Source organism: Phodopus roborovskii, unplaced genomic scaffold, assembly GCF_943737965.1.
Source record: "Phodopus roborovskii unplaced genomic scaffold, PHOROB, whole genome shotgun sequence".
Classification (NCBI taxonomy): Eukaryota; Metazoa; Chordata; class Mammalia; order Rodentia; family Cricetidae; genus Phodopus; species Phodopus roborovskii.
In genome coordinates, this window is record NW_026126646.1 from 2,041,721 (window position 1) to 2,061,074 (window position 19,354).

The 19,354-nt window shown below is 41.6% G+C and overlaps 1 protein-coding gene across 5 annotated transcripts in view; it reads left to right on the forward strand.

Annotated features, from left to right (window-relative positions):
- The first annotated feature begins 1,434 nt into the window (after positions 1–1,434).
- Rere (arginine-glutamic acid dipeptide repeats) overlaps positions 1,435–19,354 on the forward strand; it is a 186,164-nt gene continuing 168,244 nt past the window's right edge. For 4 of the 5 annotated variants that reach the window (XM_051173787.1, XM_051173788.1, XM_051173789.1 and 1 more), the window contains exon 1: positions 1,435–1,903. In XM_051173787.1, coding sequence (XP_051029744.1) covers positions 1,579–1,903 — 325 coding nt within the window. In that variant the 5' untranslated portion in view covers positions 1,435–1,578. The remainder of the gene's footprint in view (positions 1,904–19,354) is intronic. The other variant, XM_051173790.1, reaches the window with a different exon arrangement.

Below are 19,354 nucleotides of genomic sequence, written 5' to 3' on the forward strand. Positions count from 1 at the left end.
TGGCACCTAGAAAGTATTTAGTAACAATTGTTTCTCAAATGAGATGAGATTTTGGGGAACATGACAGATGATTATAGAAAATAAATGAATGATTATTAGGATTCCAAAACTGACTTGTAAGCCATCTCTCCCTTGGTAGAAAACTTTCCAAGATTTAGGTTGAGTTGAAGATTAAGACTCATTCTCTTCATTGTATACCCTGGAGAAGTTCATTGAGGAGGCCAGTGGTCGTGGGTGTGAAAGTGTGAAAATCACCTAAGGTGCAGATTGGAATTTGCTACTTTTGTTTGGGCAGGTATAGTAAATTTTTTTTTTTTTTTTAATAGCTAGACTAGTTGGCTGAGAAGATGTGAGTTATGACTAAGGTTCTTGGTTTTGGAATTGTCGGTCAGATACTATTCTTGAGTGGAGCTTTGGAAATTTGGAGAAATGACTCCTATGATGTTTCCCGTACCTCTGCAAATTGTTCTTTACACAGGAGTGACTTGTGTTACAGGCGCCTTCCTTTTAGATTATTCCCGTTATATGTTGTAAAAACGGTGAGTGTGTAGGAAGTTTGGTTTACACTCACCACTCACTGAGCAGTCCTTAGTTTTAGTTAGGCAGTGAAAGCCACACTGTGAGCTGCTGAGGCTCAGCTGTGTGGGTGTGTGTGTGTGAAATTGTGTGTCACTCGTCTGTCTTTTCTGCTAGGGCCTGTGGGATGTTTTTATGTTGGAGGCAGGAATAGTGGGTTTTGTTTTAAGATTTAATGAAAGCTCACAACTGCCTATAACTCTAGTTCCAGGGGATGCAATATCCTCTTCTGATCTCTGTGGGTTTCTTCATGCAAGTGGTGCACACAAACTCAGGCAGGTACACATATACACATAAAAGTAAATACATGAAGGCTTTTGGGTCCATCAGCGTTTTCCTTTATCTGTGTATGTATACGACGGGCATTCAGTTCCTTTGGGGGCCAGGAGGGAGCTTTGGATCTCCTGGAGCTGGAATCCAGGCAGTTGTGAACGAACTTCCCTGTGGATGCTGGGAACCAGGAAACAAGCACTGGTCCTCTGGTAGTCAGCAAGTGCTCCTAACTGCTGAGCCTTCTCTCCAGCTCCCTGTTTTTAAGGAAAACAAAACAAAAGACAAAAACAAGATCTCCTGAGTAAACAGGGGAGGGTGGAAGGGGAATGGAGAAAAAAAGTATCAAACAAACAAACCCTGCCTGTCCTGGAGCTCACTCTGTAGACCAGGTGGCCTCTAATTCACAGAGATCCACCTGCTTCTGCCTCCCAAGTGCTGGAATTAGAGGTGTGTGCCACCTCTGCCCTGCCCACCTCTGGTTTTTAAAAAAGGAACATAATGTTTCAGGAGGGAAATAAGCGGAAACATTTAAGCATCAAAGAAAAGCCATTTTGACGCCCTCCCTTTCCCCCTTTTCTCTCCTAGCATTTTTGAACCGTTGGGGTTGTTGGAGTGGTTGGATTTTCCCTGGAATTGAGTGAGAAATTCAGAAGACTGAAGCCCAGGCTTACTGTCTACCTTTCACGGAGGCCTAGCCGTGAGAGGACAGAAGAAGGCACGTGGCGAATCATGACAGCTGACAAAGATAAAGACAAAGACAAAGAGAAGGACCGGGACCGGGACCGGGACCGAGAGAGAGAGAAAAGAGACAAAGCGAGAGAGAGTGAGAATGCCAGGCCTCGAAGGAGCTGTACTTTGGAAGGAGGAGCCAAAAATTATGCCGAGAGTGATCACAGCGAGGATGAAGACAATGACAACAACAGTGCCACTACAGAGGAGGCCACTAAGAAGAGCAAGAAGAAGCCCCCTAAAAAAAAGTCCCGCTATGAAAGGACGGACACTGGGGAGATAACATCTTACATCACCGAGGATGACGTGGTCTACAGACCAGGAGGTAAGAGCAGGCGTTGGCTCCGCACAGGGCCCGGGGAGAAGTGGCCTCTGCCTCACAGGGGAAGAGGAGCAGACCCCTTTACTGCTGTTAGAGACCTGGAGTGCAGACGAGTGGGCGGCAGGGTTAAGTCAGGGCTGCCAGCTTTGTGCTTGTGTCTTCCTGCACCTGGCTGGCCCGTCTGGCTTGTGTATTTCTGGGTGACCTTGCTTCCTTCTTTACGATGCTTGCTCTCTCTGTTCTGTACTTAACCGCTTTTTCAGGTTTGTTTTTCCCCCTTTGATTCATCTTCCAGCTATGCATCAGGGTTGCAGAGGGAATATATATGTAGCAGAGGCAGGTGTGCTCTGGGGAACAGGGTAGTTAGTCTGTGTTTTTTTTTTTTTTTTTTTTTTTTTTTTGGTTGTTTTTGTTTGTTTTCTGAGACAAGGTCTCAGTGCTTAGCCCTTGTTGTCCTGGAACTCACTCTTGACCACAGAGGTCTTTCTACCTGTCTCTGTTTCTCAAGTGCTAGGACTACCACCTGTGTGCCAGTACCAACCAGCTGGGCTCAGATTTCTTTAAATGACCTTCAGAGCAAGAATTACAGGTAAACTTTTACCAAGGTATCGAGCAGTTTACCAGTCAGTGGCAACCGGACAGCAACTGAGTTGCATGTGTTCTGTATCCCTTGCAGTTGGTGCAATCTGGCTGTTGGTGCACTGAAGCTTATAGCCTTACTCAGAGAGAGCCAGACCCAGTGTGTAGATGAGAGGCTTTGAAGGGATGTAGATCCACAGACACTGGCAAAGCCTGCCTTCATTGGGCCAATCACCATGAATTCGACTAGTCTTTTGTGTCCCTGTTTCAGAAACCTATCAACCAACAGAGAGAGCCTCCTTACAGAAGCTAGTAAGATACCATAGGTCATTTTATTTGAATTATCAATACTGCTAAACCATGACAACAATTTCGTGGGAAGTTTTTCTAACAACGGGATTAAAGGATGTACTATGTCATTAACTAGCGCAGTCATTTCACTGAGAACTCAGCTTCTGAATTTATTTGAATAAAGTTCCATATTTTGGGGGACCTATATAGGAGTTGGATTTTCAGAAAATAATCAATACAGATAAACTCATGTTACAACTATAATTTCCTTGGTTGACAGTTGAGAAGAGAGGTGTGAGACATGAAGTTGTCCATGATAGGGCATGTAGATGTCTTGAAGCTCTGCTGGGGAGCTTTTCTTTGATTCAGATTCCGTAACGGACCATAAGGATGTCTCAGCTGCCCAGCTTCCAGACCATTACCACTTTGCTTACGAGGGTCTCTTTAACTTAGTGTGTTTTTGTGTTTTCTTGGTGTCTTTTTGCTTTGTTTTGTTTTTGCCTTAAGAGACAAGGTCTGGTTAGTACCAACTGACCTGGAAAGCACTCTGTTGCCAGCCCAGTGGTCCAAAACTGTGATCTCTTCTCCTGAAAGCAGAGACTGCAGATTTGCATCACAGTGCTTGGCTGCCCATGTTGTGGTGAATATGAGAAAGGAATAATATGTTGTTAGAGTGATTGTCGTCCACAGGTGGAAGAGAGGTTGTACTGTTCTTATCTAGAAACAGCGGTGTAGTGTGGTGGTTCAGATGCATTGTTGCAGTCACTGCCAGCTGCAGTGTGCAGCATAGAATGACAGCCCCGTTCTTCACACATAATCCAGAATCTCCCTTTTGTCTCTCTAGGGACATTTCAGTATGTTAGGAGTCAGGTGCTAATGGAAAGTACTGCTCAGACTGTCCCCTTGCGAGAGGTGGATAATTACTTAACTCGAGAAGTCCTAACCCAGAAACCCCCTGTCTCTACTGCTTATGGACTGTGACAGTCTTCCCTGCTGTCTCCCTAAGGAAACTAACTTTGAGGAGACATGTTTGGCACATGGTGGCCACCTTTACAGCTTGACAGGAAGTTCCCCTTCCTGATATTTTCAAAGAAATGTGGAAGAAGATAGGTAAGGCTCATTTACAAAACATCTGGCTCTTATAAAGTGCTTTGGGAAGTATTGCTTATACACCTCCCCCAAGAGCTTACAGCTGTGGATGCTCAAGTAGCTTTTTCTTTTCTTTGTGCACAGTGCTGAGGATTCAACACAAGGTCTCACAAATGCTAAGCAAGTGCTCTTCTGTTGATCTCTGTCTCCAGCCTCTCTAGTCTAGTGTAAAAATGTGTTAGCATTGCACATAACCTTTGCACACCATCTCATACTCTGCACTTATTGATAGGTTACCCTGGATTCTTAGTGAGATGAAAATGCTGTTCCATTGTTGTGTGCTCTGTGTATAATGACTGACAGTTTTTTCTTTTTTTTCTGTCTCTCTAGTGGTTTTCTTTGTTCTTTTTCCCTCCCTCCCTCCCTCCCTCCCTCCCTCCGATATAGGATTTCTCCGAGTAGCTGTGATTGTCCTTGCCCCATAGACCAGGCTGGTCTCGAACTCCGAGATCCACCTGCCTCTGCCTTGCAAGTGCTGGGATTAAAGGCATATGCCAGTAGACCCACCTTTTAATTAATTTTGATATGTGGTTGGAATCACAGATGCAGAATTAGTTAATGCACAGAGCTGACTGGAGTGCATGAATAGTTTGGAGATACTGTGATTTATGCTCTACTGGGCTCAGTATTTGACCCTTTGGTAAAGTGCTTCCCTTTGACCTGCTAAGTGACTTTTGGTGAATGGTCTGGAAGCTAATATTTAAAGTTAAATGGCTTGGCTGCCTTTCACATATAATTTCTAAGTGGAAGTTTGCTAATATTGTCCATTCTTCAGGAACATTTCAAATCTGAAGAATCAAGAGTAGGTTTCTATGACTTGATTCCCAGATGGACATTGATAATCGTGCACCCTCCTCCCCTTCCATTCCTTCCCGGTGTGTTTCTTGTAGTCTCTTTCTCTGTTCTGTGTTGTCCTTGTGGAGAGGATTGAACTTGCTGTCTTTTGCTCTACCACCAAGCTAGTCTGAGCTCTTCCTTTGCTTTTTTTGGGGAGGGGTTGCTTTAACACAGGGTTTCCCTGTGTAGCTGTGAGGAGGCTGTCCTGGAACTCCTCTGTAGACCAGGCTGGCCTTGACCTTTCAGAGTTCCACCTGCCTCTGCCACTCCAGTGCCCAGTGCTGGGATCAAAGGTGTGCACCACCACTGCCTAGTTGAGCTTTTTTTTTTTTGTTCTTAAATATGGTTTCAGATCAGGGTCCCATTAAGTCCCTCAGCAAGACTTGGGCTTGTGACTACCTTGCCTCAGTGTCTTCAGCAGCTGGGCCCTAGGGCGTGTGGTGCTCTGCACATGTGTCCTTCCACCTTCCTTAGGTTTGAAGACAGTCTTACATAGTCCAGCCTGGCTTTAAATCATTGCTATGTGGTCGAGGATGACTCTTGATCCTCCTGCCTTCCTTTCCCAAGCAATGGAGATACAGGCTCCTTTGTTGACTTTGAAACATGTGGGACCTCTAGAGAATGCTACAATACAAGACAGGTCTTCCAGGGCTTGGTAGATTTTGGACAGATCTTTAAATTGACTATGTGGAAAAATTCATTTAGCTTTCTCCAGATTGATACTAGAAAAGAGTGCTGTAGCTGGGAGGTGATAGCACCAGCCTTTAATCTCAACATTTGGGAAACAGAGGCAGGTGGATCTCTGTGAGCTCCAGAACAGCTAGAGCTACATAGAGAGACCCTGTCTCAAACAAAGCAAGCAAGCACACTGCAGTGGAACTGTGAGGAGAGGCTCTTGTGCTCTTGCCCTCAGGACATGTCTCTGTTGAGGTCATTAGAAGTGAATTGGGTGTCATTTAGACTTTGTTAAGATTTAACTTAACACTGTCCTGTTCAGAACTATTTTTGCCTTTGCTCTTCATCTCAGGAGTTGTCCTTGTTCTGTCTTTAGGAACTCATTGAACTCTTGTTAATGCCACTGCCCATGTCATGTTTGTCCAGGAGGATACTGCAGCCATATCTTAGTTGTGTTGCTAGTAAGGTTTTTCCGCCAGCCTGTACCCACTGCATGCAGCGCCAGCCCCAAATATTACACTGAGACTCTGTATGTGATATAATGCTGTTGGCCAGTTACTTCTTTATCTACTAGCTCTGTCTTAAGTATTAACCCATTTCTATTAATTTAAGTATTTCCATGTGGCCTCATCTTACCCGGGAGTGGGGCCAGTGCCTGGTCTCCCCAGTCTCTCCAAGCTGACTCCTCCTTACTACTTCCTCTAATTCTCCTTGTCTCCTAGTCCCGCCTATCTTGCTTTCCTATTGGCCAGCAGTGCTTTATTCATTAACCAGTATGAGAAACATATTTACAGAATGACATCTCCCATCATCTCCTCTTTTCTGTCTAAATAAAAAGAAGGGTTTTAACCTTAACATAGCAAAATATATCACACACCAGTTATCAAATAAGAATCACAGTTAACAATATTTAGTCCATTAACATTTAGTAAGATTTAAGAAAATATTCCACCATCTATTTTATCTTTGTGAGTCTAAAGTCCTATATGTAACTTATCTTTAATCCCAACTAAGGAAAACTATAATTGTAACTATCTGCTTTCAACTCCTTCAAAGACCACAGAAGGATAGTATATAAACTCTAGAAATGACAGAGACACCTCACTGCCTGGTCAGTCTCCCGAAGTTCTTCTGTAATCTTCCATCTTCAGCCCATAGGCCGGCCATAGTGTGTCTAGCAGATTCTTCAGCAAAGCAGGAAACTTTAAACCATCTTCTTGTATTGGCAGTTTGTCAGTCACTTTTCTCTGTGTCCTACAGACTGTCTGACAGACTCTTTCATGAAGAAGGAACTCTATAGCAATGTCCATCTTGTTTCAGCAGTCACTTTTCTGTGGGTCCTGCATGTCCAGTTTATATAGCACAAATTCAAACAGTCCAGACAAGAGCAGTATCTTCTCCAAATGGCTAGTCTTGCCATATTGGAAGTAAGCTTCATAAAGCGTTTCTTCAATGTCCATCTTCCTTTCTGATGCAGGTGGTGTTTCCTGGAGCAGTTGTGCCTCACTGTTAAGAAAAACTCTAAACCATTTTAAATGCCATATTCTGTAGGTCTTTGAAAGGTTTGAAGAATGCCTATCCATCTCAAATACATCTTGAAAACCTAAGTAACTTAACTCTTAAGTTTTAACTATCTATAATCTGTACTAAGTTATTCATTGTATTTAAACGAGCTATATAAACACAATGCCTAAACAAGAGGAGAAATATACATATCACAAAATTTACCTTAAATTGTATCAATAAATGAAAATTCATTCCAAAGCAAAGTATTCATATCTATACCATAATCCCCTTTTTACCTTTAAAAAGTTTGGTTATGGTCACTAACCATTTATAACCAAGCCCACTTAAATGAAAAGAAACATTTATAAACAATATTTAGGAATTTAGGTGTAGTTCTTTTCAAACTGCTTCTTGTTGGTAGGGGGCGCTGTCATGGGGATCCTAAGAAGATGCAGAAATACTGGCTGTAGTCTGCAAGGCTGCCTTGTTCAAGCTATTTTCAATGTTGGATCACCTGGGACACTGTTTTAGAGGGTCTGGCTTGATCAAACCACATTAGTCTGGAAGAAATCCACAGCTTTTCATTTTCTGTGGAAACAAAAATAGAAATCCTTTTCCCCAGTAACTTGTCTTTATACTTAAATTTTGAAGTCAAAGCATTTTTTAAAATATATAAATAGGATTAATCCAGCAGTATTTCCTTTAACAGTTGTTTTCTCAGCAGTCAAACGATATTAAGGCAATATAATGCCATATAGTATCCATATTTTCTCCATCTTTACATGACTTTTTTATTACTCTGTTTCTTTTACTGTTTATTTATTTGTTTGTTTGTTTGTTTATGAGACAGGGTTTCTTTGTGTAACTTTTATCTGTCCTGGAATTCATTCTGCATACCAGGTTTAGTTTGTAATCACAGAGATCTGCTTGCCTCTGTCTCCCAAGTGCTGGGAGTGTGTGCCACCACACCCAGCTCCTCGATGTATTTTTAAAACCATTTTATTCCTTTCCTCTCCCAAGCCTGCATATATTTTAGAACACACTGTAAACCTTTAGTGGTTTTTCTTAATGTGAATCTGTCTTTATTGTAAATCTTTATCTTTTTCTGGCCACGAGTCTTTTATCTGGTAAACAACAACATTGCTAAAATGAAAGTCATAGCTGTATTAGTCAAGATGGTGGTGGGTACTTTTACTGCCAGAACTGAGAGCTATGTTGTGGCAGCACAAATCTAGTTTTCATGCGCCATTCTCCTTGTCTGCTGTTTGTTGTCTGAACAGACACCTCCCTTTTATAAGGACACCATGTACTATTGGACAAGACCTCCTGTCACCTTAACTCATTGCATATGCAGCTACCCAGTTCTTCCGTGTTACTGGGGGTCAGGACTTAAACATGTTGGTGGGGGTGCCTGGGCAGGAAGAGCTTTGTTGCTAGGGAGACCCATGTTTGAGTGGTTCAGGTTGGGTGGCTGCTTCCTCTCATACTGTGTCTTTAGAACTGTTGGGGAAATCCCACTCCCCTTTTTAATAATGTTATTATTGGAGGAGGCTCCTGTGTGGAGGCGGGAGGATGGACAGCTCTTGGAAGACAGTTCTTCTTCCCATGGTTCCTGGGATCTCACTCACGTTTTCAGACTTATACAGCAAGTTTTAAAAGTCTGCTTGGCGTCTTACTGGCCCTATTTCCTTTTTTTTAAAAGGTTGATTTACATATTATGTATACAGTGTTCTGCCTGCATGTATGCCTGCATGTCAGAAGAGAACACCAGATCTCATTGCAGATGGCTGGGAGCCACCACGTGGTTGCTGGGAATTGAACTCAGGACCTCTGGAAGAGGGGATGGTGCTCTTAACCTCTGAGCCATCTCTCCAGTCCAGTTGCTCAGTTATTAAAGTGCTGGTCAGAAATGCAGAATCTCAGGTTCCAACATGGGTGGACTGAATCAGTATCAGGGTTTTATTTTTTTGAAATTCTCAGGTGATTTAAATTCATACTAATTTTTGAGAATCACTGATGTGAGCCACTGTTTCCCAGCCTTCCTTCAATTAATGTGTAGGTAGAAAATGAGTTTATTATCTTGAGAGCCAAGAAGGATTAGCATGCCAGTGTGTTTGCCATTTGTATGTAGCTGAGGGTTTCAGCCGAACCAAAGCAAATCAAAATGGATCCCAGGTGCCCCCACTTCCCTTGTGACTTAGGTCACCAGGCTCACTTCAGACTTGTGACCACCTGTGTCCAGTTGCTGCACTCTGGAATTTCTTCACACACATCACCGTTTTTAAGAGGGAAAGTAGAGATACCTTTTTTTTTTTTTTTTTTAAAGAAGAGGAAGATATAATTTCCAGTCTTGAAACTTTTTTTTTTTAAGGCTTATTTTACTTTTAAAATTTTCTGGTATGAGGCACGAGTGTTTTGCCCACATGTATGTGCATGTACCAGGTGAGTGTCATTCCCATAGAGGCCGTGTGAGGGTGTCAGATCACTTGGAACTGGGGCTACAGATAGCTGTGAGGTGCCATGTGGGTGCTAGGAACAAATCCTGGGTCCTCTGGAAGACAATGAGCAAGTGCTCATAACACACGAGCCATCTCTCCAGTTCCCTGGCTCGGGATTTAAAGCGAACTATAATATGATAATAGTAAAAAGCTGGAAATGGAACGTAGAGAACACTGGAGTTCTTTTGTTAGCATCCCCATGCTAGCTAGTCACAGCAATCTCCTGGTCTGTGACGGACAGCACCCCAATCTCAGAAGAACGAGATTTGTATTTACCTAGAGTCTAATTGGATTGAGATCTCTGCAGTTACTCGAAATCCTCTACCCCTTTGCTTAGTGAACAGAGTGTGGACTCCTAAGCTCTGGAGGTTCGGCTTTTGTTGGCTCAATTAATTGTTAAATGTTCCCTTTATTATAATTACACATTTATGCCCTGCTTTGTGGTAGCTGAGGAAATTGCTGAAAGACTGATTTAATCTGTCATACACTCAGTTTTGTAGGAAATAGTTTTGATTTGGAGTGGCATGGTGGTATTTGAGTTGGGTAATGTAATTTAAATTGAAATGCAGGATTTTGACTCTGCTCTTGATAGAGATTGGCTTGAATTTGGTAATGACCCATGCGTTTGTCGTCTTTCCAGATACTGTCTTCTGTTTATTCTGACAGCTCTGCCAACTGAGAAAATTAGGCTTTACAAAATTAAAAATAGTGTCTATGACTTTAAAACTGGAATGGTGTTGTTTATTATGTTTGTTGGGTTTCTTTTAAGATGTACATGGTTGAGTGGGGTTTTTTTGAAGCATGTAAATATTCCATAGCAAAGGCTTTTGTGAATAAATTTTCCTTAGAGTTGTCTAAATGCTGGGAACATTAAAAGATGACTATCGTTTCTACTTCTTTTTTACATGTTTGCATAGTTTCCTAGTGGATTTTTAAGGAATTAATTATTTTTTGTAGTAGATAGTTTTTCTATCGAAAAACCATTGAAATTAGTTACTTGGCTTTTCTGAATGAAAATTAACAAATTAATAAATGAAGTCACTTTGCCAAGTATATTGAATTAATAAGTAGTATCATTTACATGTGTATTAGAACCTACTCTAAAAATCTTTATCATTATTTCATAATGGACAGTATGGTAATTAGCATAGTATAGGTAATATATGATAAATGTTCATTTAACCTTACATTTAATTTTACTTACATCTTAATTGCCATTTCAAGGACTACTTTTCCAGTAATGCAGTATGGTAGCCGGCTGAGTAGCAGAGTGCCTGAGATGAAGGGGAAAGGCGAGTGCTGTGTGTACTTGAACCTGTGCAGACACAATATGGTGATGCTCCATAGATGGAGTGTTAATGCCTCACTGTAGATTGAGCAGTAGAGATGGACACAGGTATTGATGGTGGTATTGATGATGGCATATTGGTTTCAGACTTTGCCTGACCTTTTATCCTAGTGTGGTGTGATTGTAAAACAGTAGTTTATTGCAAAGTTTCCCTGTTGACCATGGAGATGTTAGTAATGCTGTGTATAATTATAATCTCTTTATTTAGGGAAGGGATATGCCAACAAAAACGTATTACCCGGTATTTTGTACTTTTACATAGTCAGGAACAGATTTACTGGAAAAGTGGTCCTTTGATCACCACCATTCTTTAGTATAAAAGCATGCTTGCATTTAGAGGTTTGCATTAGAGAATTATTCTATCAGCTCAAGACTTGACAATTATGCCTTAACCTTCATGGAGATTTGTGCCTCCCCTATTGACTTCACAGTGGAGAGCTGGTTTCTGGTCTGTTCTCTGTAGTAGCTAGAACAGAATCAGGCTTTTAGGCCAACAAACAGAGTGATTTTGAAGCTGGCAGCAGCTATCTCCCACCCCCCAACATCGATGCTTGGTAACAAAGTGTGTAATACTTTTAAAAATTGTTCTTAGCATTCTGAGAGGACCAGACAGAGTATGACTGACTGTTCGTAGAGCCCATCAGCCTTTTTGAATTTCTGTCTGTTATCTCTGAGCTCTGGGGTTCTGAGTACTGAGCATCTGTGATGGTTAAACACGCTCCTTTTTCATGTTCTTTCCCTGAATTCACTCACCCCAGCTGATTTTCTTTGGCCTGAGAAGTGCTTTTGTTTGGTTGCACATTAGTTTGCATTTGTTTGTTTGGTTTGCATGTTTTCTGTCCCTTTTGATTACTTCCCAGCCTGGTTCCTTTGTAGTGAACAAACAGTCGTACATTTTTAAGAAAGAAAATTGAAGAATTCAGATAAGCAAAAGTTTAAAATTAAAGGTGCTATTAACATTTGTTGTGGGGTCACTTCCTGTAGTGCACACATGTAGAGGTGTGCGACTGCAGTTTCTAATAAGCCTTTGTTTTTTTTTTTTTAAAGAATCTCACTCTGCAGCCCAGGCTGACCTTGACTCAATAAGCCATTACACACAGCTTGTATTAGGCTTCGTCTGCTATTACTGCTGGGGATTATAGCATAACATGTAGCTAACCAAAGAGACCGAATAGATGGCAATGGATTGGAGTTGGGTAGGAGAAAAATGTGCCATTATTTTCATTCATTCATTACATTTTTGATGACACCTAGTGCTTTAATTCTGATGACAAACATTAAGCCATGGAGACATTAGTACAGACCAATGCCGTCATGGTACATCATAGGGAACATGCCCAAAGTGATGCCTACATTCATGATTACTTTGGAAATTATGGGTGTTCTTAAGGGAATAATATGTAGTAAAGTTTCTTCGTGAATCCACTAAAAGTGTGTGTATTATTGTATCATACAACTGTTTTATTGTATTGTGATAAGCAATTCAATATATAGTAGTTTTTTTAACATTTAATTTTATTTTTCAGTTTTGAGTCAGGGTCTTATTCTGTAATCCTGGATGTCCTTAATCTCATGGTCACCCTCCCCCATCAGCCTCTGAGCCACCATATTTGATTTCCCTTTATAATTCTAATTTCAATATTGTTTTAATTTTATAAGAGAGGTATTCCTATATTGCCCAGTCTGCCCGTCAGTAGCTGGAATATAGCCAATTTGAATTTTTCCCATTGTTTGCTTATTTGTTAATGAAACCTATGTTAATGAAACCTATTTGTTATGTAACCTATGCTGTCCTGGAACTCACTATATTGACAGATAGGCCAGCTTTAAAATGTATAGTCCTCCTACACCAGCCTTCTGACTATATTATTAATGTGTACCATCACCTACCTGGCCCAGCTTTAACATTTTTAAGTGCTACAGTATTCCAAGAAATTTCTATCAGTACTCCCTGTGCTTCCCTGGAAGGTATATCTATGCATTTTCTCTTGAACTTGAAAAGACTAAGGGAGTCAACAGTTGTGCTAGTCATTGTGGGGGAGAGCTGTCACCATTTACTGCTGCTTGTGAACCTTAGGGTGGGCTCTGACTTAGCTGTGGTCTTTTCAGGGAAGGGGTTGTCAGCTTTCTTTGGCTCCGGTTTAATTTTCCTCTGGAGGCTGGTCCTAAATCCAGGCAGAAGGTAAAATTAATGGTCTGTGCTGTATAGTTACACTACTTTGCTACCTTTTTCATTTTAATCCTGGGCTCCCTGTTTTGTTTTTCTAAGACAGTGTTTTCCTGGGCAGTCCTGGCTGTCCTGGAACTCACTTTGTGGCTAAATCCACCTGTCTCTGGGATGCTGGGATTAAGGATGTGTGCCACTACACCCACCCAGCTTCATGTTTTGTTTTTAAAGACAGGTTTTCTTTGTGTCCTCCAGCTGTCCTGGAACTCACTTTGTAGACCAGGCTTGCTTTACAAGTTTTCCTGTCTCTGCCTCCTGAGTGCTGGGATTAAAGGTGTGTGCCACCACTGCCTGATCTCTATAGCTTGAGGCTAGCTTTGCTTTCTGAATCCTCAGGCAACCTTTAATAAATCATAGTCACCACACACCTTTGTGTAGGACAAAGAATTTTTAGGACTATGGTAGAGGAGGATATAAAGGTAGACAAAATTGTTGCTTTCCACACCTCATTTTCTGGGGAGGAATTCACTCATTTTATTAAGTGTTGTGCTGGTAATGGGCTCTCAGCTGGAGCCTGCTGGAGCCTGATGGTGGGTGGAGGCAGACTTGTAGTCTTGGGAACTGTAGGAAGGACAGCCACCCGTGGCGGTGGCACATAAAGGCAGATACTGCTTCTCTCTTTCTCTCTCTCTCCCTCTCTCCTCCCACCCTCCTTCCCTCTCCCTCCTTCTCCCCCCTTCTTTCTTCTTCTTTTTTGGAATGTTTCTCTGCACTAATCCTGGCTGATGGGAACTTTCTGTGTAGACCAGACTGGCCTCAGTCTCATGGAGATCTGCCGGCCTCTGTCTCTAGGGCACTGCTCTTTTGTGAACTGCACTTCCCCGTGCTGTGGCTGTGGTGCCGGGTATACTCTGGGCAGCAGATCCTGGCTGTTGGTCTAATACATTTCTTTCACACAGCTGTGAAGATAGCAGGTCAAGAAAGGTCACTTGTGGGACAGTGTTATCTGTGAATAAGACCGAAGTAATTCTGAAAGCAGTTCAGTTCAGCATGCATTACTATAAGCTGAGTGTTTTGTGTCTAAATCTACATGTCATAGTCTGCTTACAATAAATTTCATCTGATCTTCACATTGTGATTAATTGAAATATATAAGAAAAATTATTCAACAATAAGCAAAAAGATAGGCAGAAAATTTAACTTTCAATTTTGCCAGCTTAAAACAAGTGTAATGATAGAGTGTCTCTCAGTTCTGACAGCAAGACTTCTATTTCCCTGCCCTTGGCCTTTAGCTAAGGTTGTAGGGTGCTGGAGGCAAATATTTAAATGGGATAGAATGTTGTATTTATATTCATTGTGTAAGGAACTACAATGTAGATGCTCAAAAAGTATGAAAGAGGAGCTGGAGAGATATCTCAGTGTTTTAAGAGCACTGACTGCTCTTCCAGAGGACACAGGTCCCATTCCCAGCAATTCCCAGCTCATAAGTGTCTCTAATTCCATCTCCAAGGGATCTCACACCCTCACACAGACATACACACAGACAAAACACCAATGCACATTAAAAATATTTTAAAAATAAATCATTTAAAAAAGTACAAAAGAATAATTGTTATGGGAAATTTTTTAGTTTGTTTTTTTAATTTGCTTTTACAAAATTCAGAGCTGCAGATTACAATTAACTGTCATTAATTCTGTTGAATAGAAATATGTTCCATTTGCTTACAATCAGGAGGTAGGCTTGAATGAGTATAAATAGATTAAATCTAAGTTGTGCTGACAGTCCATTAAACAGTAACAGAAAACCTGTAAAGAAAATGGATTCACTGTGATACTAGCTTATAATAAAATCATTTGCCAAATAAGGATGATAGCCCCACACTGTGAGTTTCCTCCTGTGTATTTCCGGTGAGCACTACAAAATTGCTTTGGAGCAGTTTGTGTAAAGCTGGGGCTCCCCTGGCGTTTTTTTTTTTTTCCTGGAAATCAGCTAGCAGCCTTGCTTGAAATCTGTCTTGCAGGGTGTGACACCAGCAGATCAGCAAAGCAATTTGTTTGCTGTCAACCATGTAGGGAGAGAAGAACCTTCTCACAAGCTCACCTGCCACTGATCATCTTCCCTGTGCATTGGTGTCTAAGTGGACATAATCTTCCTTGGTCCCACCCTTTTTGGGGGAGGGAGTGTGATGCTGGGATGAATCCTAGAATCTGGCATGTACTGGACAATTGTTCTGACCAAGCTGTGTATTGAGCAGACTTTTTCTTTCAGTGGTTTAATTTTGTGTGAGCCACTGAACTGCACAGTTACCTGAATGTTTTGCCTTAGGAAGTCAGGTACCGTGTGCTGCAGGGTGGGTTGCTTGGGCAGCCAGGTGCTGGGAGCCCTGCTTCTCTAACTAGGTGAGCCACTGTACCTGCAGCCCCTTGAGTAGTGCTGCAGATAAAACCCAGAGGCTCATGGGTTCATGCAGGCCAGGCATGTGCTCTACCTACTGAGCTTCAGTTCCACCACCAATTCTAAAAATAGAATTTCTTTCCTAGATTACTTCCTTTTTTATGATACAAATGCTATGAAATACAAAATGCTACAGAAATGTTACGCATTCTGAGAAATGAGTTAACTGGAATTTGGAAGTTGAATCAGAACCATTTCCATAGTAAGTTGTGGAGATGAGAGCTTCTACTGCTCTCTGCTTGGGTAATGCAGGGGTTAAGCTATAGTCTGCTTTTTCTTGTTTGACTCAGTTTCAGTTAGATTGATGTGGGAGAGGAGTTTCAGTTAGTATGTGATGTGATTGATGTGGGAAAGATTGTGCTGCAGCAGCTATTCCAAACACCAGCAATACTTCCTGAATCGGATGATAGCTGTTGAGGGCAGCCTTTAAACGTTAGAACACAGGGAAAGGGAGGAGGCTGTACATGTGTATGTGTGTGCTTGTATATAGAGGCCAACTTGGATGTCACACCTCAGGCACTGTCCATTTTGTCTTTTGAAATAGGGTTTCCTCACTTGCCTTCGAGTAGGCTATGTTGACTGGGTTTCACCCTCAAGGTACTGAATCGCAAGAACTCTCCACTCTGCCTTGGTGTTTATAAGACATGAAACTCTGGTCCTAGTGCTTGCAAGACACCTTACCAACTGAGCTATCTTCCCAACCCACTAATGTAATGGAAGATTTTCTGACATCTAGAAAAGAGACCTGTCTAAGTTTGAAACAATTCCTTTAGTTTGTTATACTTCTCTTTCCCATTTTTTCCTACCATGCTATTCTACATTTAGACAAGAGGCCATGTAAGCTTTGTGGCATTAGTCAGAACTGATAAGACATCTCATGATATGGATTCAGTTATCATGTAGTTTGAAAAGGATGAAGCCATTGATAGATTCCACCTGGAACATTTTTCTCCTGAGTTTATACTTTTCAAGATGATGCCATCAAATTTGGTGACAGTTGACAGAATCAAACCAAAAGCTTAAGATGCAGGATGCAAAGGTGTCCTTTGTCCCTTTGAAACTCTCCACTGTTCCCAGACATTGTTAGTTTCTTCTGTCTGGCAGGAACGTGAAAGCCAGCCTCTTTCCACTTGCCATTTTGTGGAGAAATGTTTCATCTTTCTTTTCAGTGTTGCATTAGGGTCTCAGTTAACTCCTGCCTCCATTGTTCCTCATAGGCTCTGGGTGTCTGCTCTGCAGAATACAGATTACACTATGGTGAAGTGAATGATGCTGCTGGCATTGGCTGTGTTGAGGATGGTGATGGTAGAGATGAGATTGTTTGTTAGAGGCCCACAGTGTACCAGTGCTTCTGGTTTGGAATCCTGGCACCAGGACTTTTGTGTTGTTTCTAATAGCCTAGCTCCAGGTTCAGGGGAGATACTGTCTTAGGGACTAAGGTAGAGAGTGATATAGAGTTAGATGCCCAGTGAGTCCCTCTGGCCTTCAACACACACACACACACACACACACACACACACCCTTCTCTTTTTCCTACGTTGGAATTGGCAGATATTTGTATTAAGTAGAACAACACTTGTGAACTTAATTTTGCAATATTTTACTGACTCACGGTTACCTTGTTGGAGGATTCTGATTGTCAGGGATAGAGGAATAGCATGGGCGAGAAATGAAAGAACAGAGAACCCTGAAGGTCAGCTTCCCATGTTCACTGCTGGGCTCCCCAGCGGTGTCTCTGAAAATCTCTTTGTGAGAAAGGCTTTGTTCACAAGGAAAGGGTTTCTGTTTGAAATTCTATTAGAGTGGCAGTGCCATTCTTTGCAAGGGGACGAGAGAGTATTTCAAAGATTAATAGGTGGAAACACATTGATGGAGAGAAAATTCTTTATAGGACAGAGCAGTGGCTGAACATTGCCTGCGTGTTTTAACTGTGGCTTTAATGCCAGGGCTCCCAGACCCGCTTACTAAATTAGGGGGCAAAGAAAGTGTCCACTCTGCTTAGTGAGGAAACTGTCAGGGAGAACGCTGATAGCTGCTTTGTGTTCCTGATGACAGCCTGCCTGGTGTGGTAGGCTATGATTTTTACCCTGGAGGAAGGTACTCCACCACTCTATTTACATAAACCTGCTGATTGAGGTGGCTTGAAAAAGCTGATGCTTTTCTGTGCCTTGAGAATTTGCTTTCACGTTTGGCTGGCTTCTTCCCTCAGCTCTGTGAGGGGCTCTGTTTGCAGATGGGAGCATTGATTCTTGGACTTGAAGCTATGTAGAGGTTATGAGAAAGAGCCAGAAATATCCCTGTTCAGTTTCGTCTCCCAAGTCATGGCTTTTGGTGCTCCTGTTCACAATTGTTTGAAGAGACACCGAGTGTAAAGGCTCAGCATTAGCGAGTGTAACATCAGTATATAATCTGATCTCATTTTCAGACACCCCTGCCAAAGAAAACATTAGTTATCATGTATTGTTTAGAATAATTGATAGTGATGGAAATAGCCTCATTCTTTTTTTTTTTTTTTTTTTTTTTTTTTTTTTCTTCTTCTTTTGGCTCATTTCAGATGTGCTGATTTTAAGATTAAAACAATGTATATTTGCCCCACAGCAACTGTCTGTTATCTCTATCTGGTGAATGCCTGCTTTCCTGTGGGTGATTTTGAAAATGTGCATTGTGGGTTTAATGAATTGCATTGTCTGCTCCACCCTTTAGAGTTGCTGCTTCCAAAGAAGGGCTTTAACACTTAAAAACAAAAGGTGTCTGCTATGCCTTTGTTTACTGTGAGCATTGTATTGTCACCATGAGCATCAAGTCAGGTGACCACACTGAGCCTTACAGCCATCTTTCAAATAAGTAGTGCAGCAGTAAGTTGCATGGCAGCCTTGCCAAATCACTGTGGCTTTAGAAGATTAGGGCACATTCCTAATCCAGCTGTGCTTTGACATTGTTCTTACTTAACTCTGCCTTTTCAAACTTTGGAGCTGGAAATGAATGTTGGGCATGTTCAAGGCCCTGGGTTAAACCTCCAGCACTGCAAAAACAAATAGCTACAAATAAAACAAAATAAATGATTTTATGCTATCTAGAAACGTTTATATAGACTGTTGTATTAAATAAATAAACTGCTTGATTAATGAGACCAGAGAGAAAATACTTCTAATGACTATTTGGCCCCAGTTTAACCTTTTTTTTGGGAGTGGGGGAGAATGCATATTCTTAAATTGGATCACCCTGTTTTGCAGGAAGAAAAGTTAACTGCAGTAGTGTTTCATACTTTATTTTAAAAGCTCATTAGTCCAAAATGGTCAAGGCAGTACACATTCCCTTCCTGGATGACAAATTTGACACAGCTTGAAAAAATATTTAGCTCATATGAGTCATGATCTTATCCATGATTTATTATTCTTTATATCAAAGGAATCTGTCACCTACTTTCACAGTGAGCTTATATGCCTTTTCATACGTGTTTCAGAATATTGAGATTTTTGAAACAGCCATAGGGTCTACAGATGCCAGCCCTGTATGTTGAAGTCATTATGTAAATTCACAGCTTTGAATCAGTTTGGGTTGTTGTGGTAATTGTTCTAAATTGTATGTAGGAAAAAGGCATTAAAAAGTAATTGTGATTTCTCAGGTCAGGTTTTAGGCTCTTCCCTGGAGTGGCAGGTAGCCTTTCCCTCAGACAGCGTTCTTTAGCCTGTGTGTGAGTCATGTCTAGTCAGATAAGAAACGTGTGTCAGTACTGCCCTTCACCCCCCCCCCCCCCAGTGCCTCTTTTCTCTCCACACTCACACCTTGGTGTGTTCATAGAAGAACATTTTCCAGAGTCCAGTTGTAGTATAACATGGGTTTCCCTCCTTTCTCTAGAAAGCTAGGGCGGTTAGTTATTGAAATAGGATTTCATGTAGTTCTGACTAGTCTTGGACTAACTGTGTAGTCCAAGGCTGGCCTTGAACTC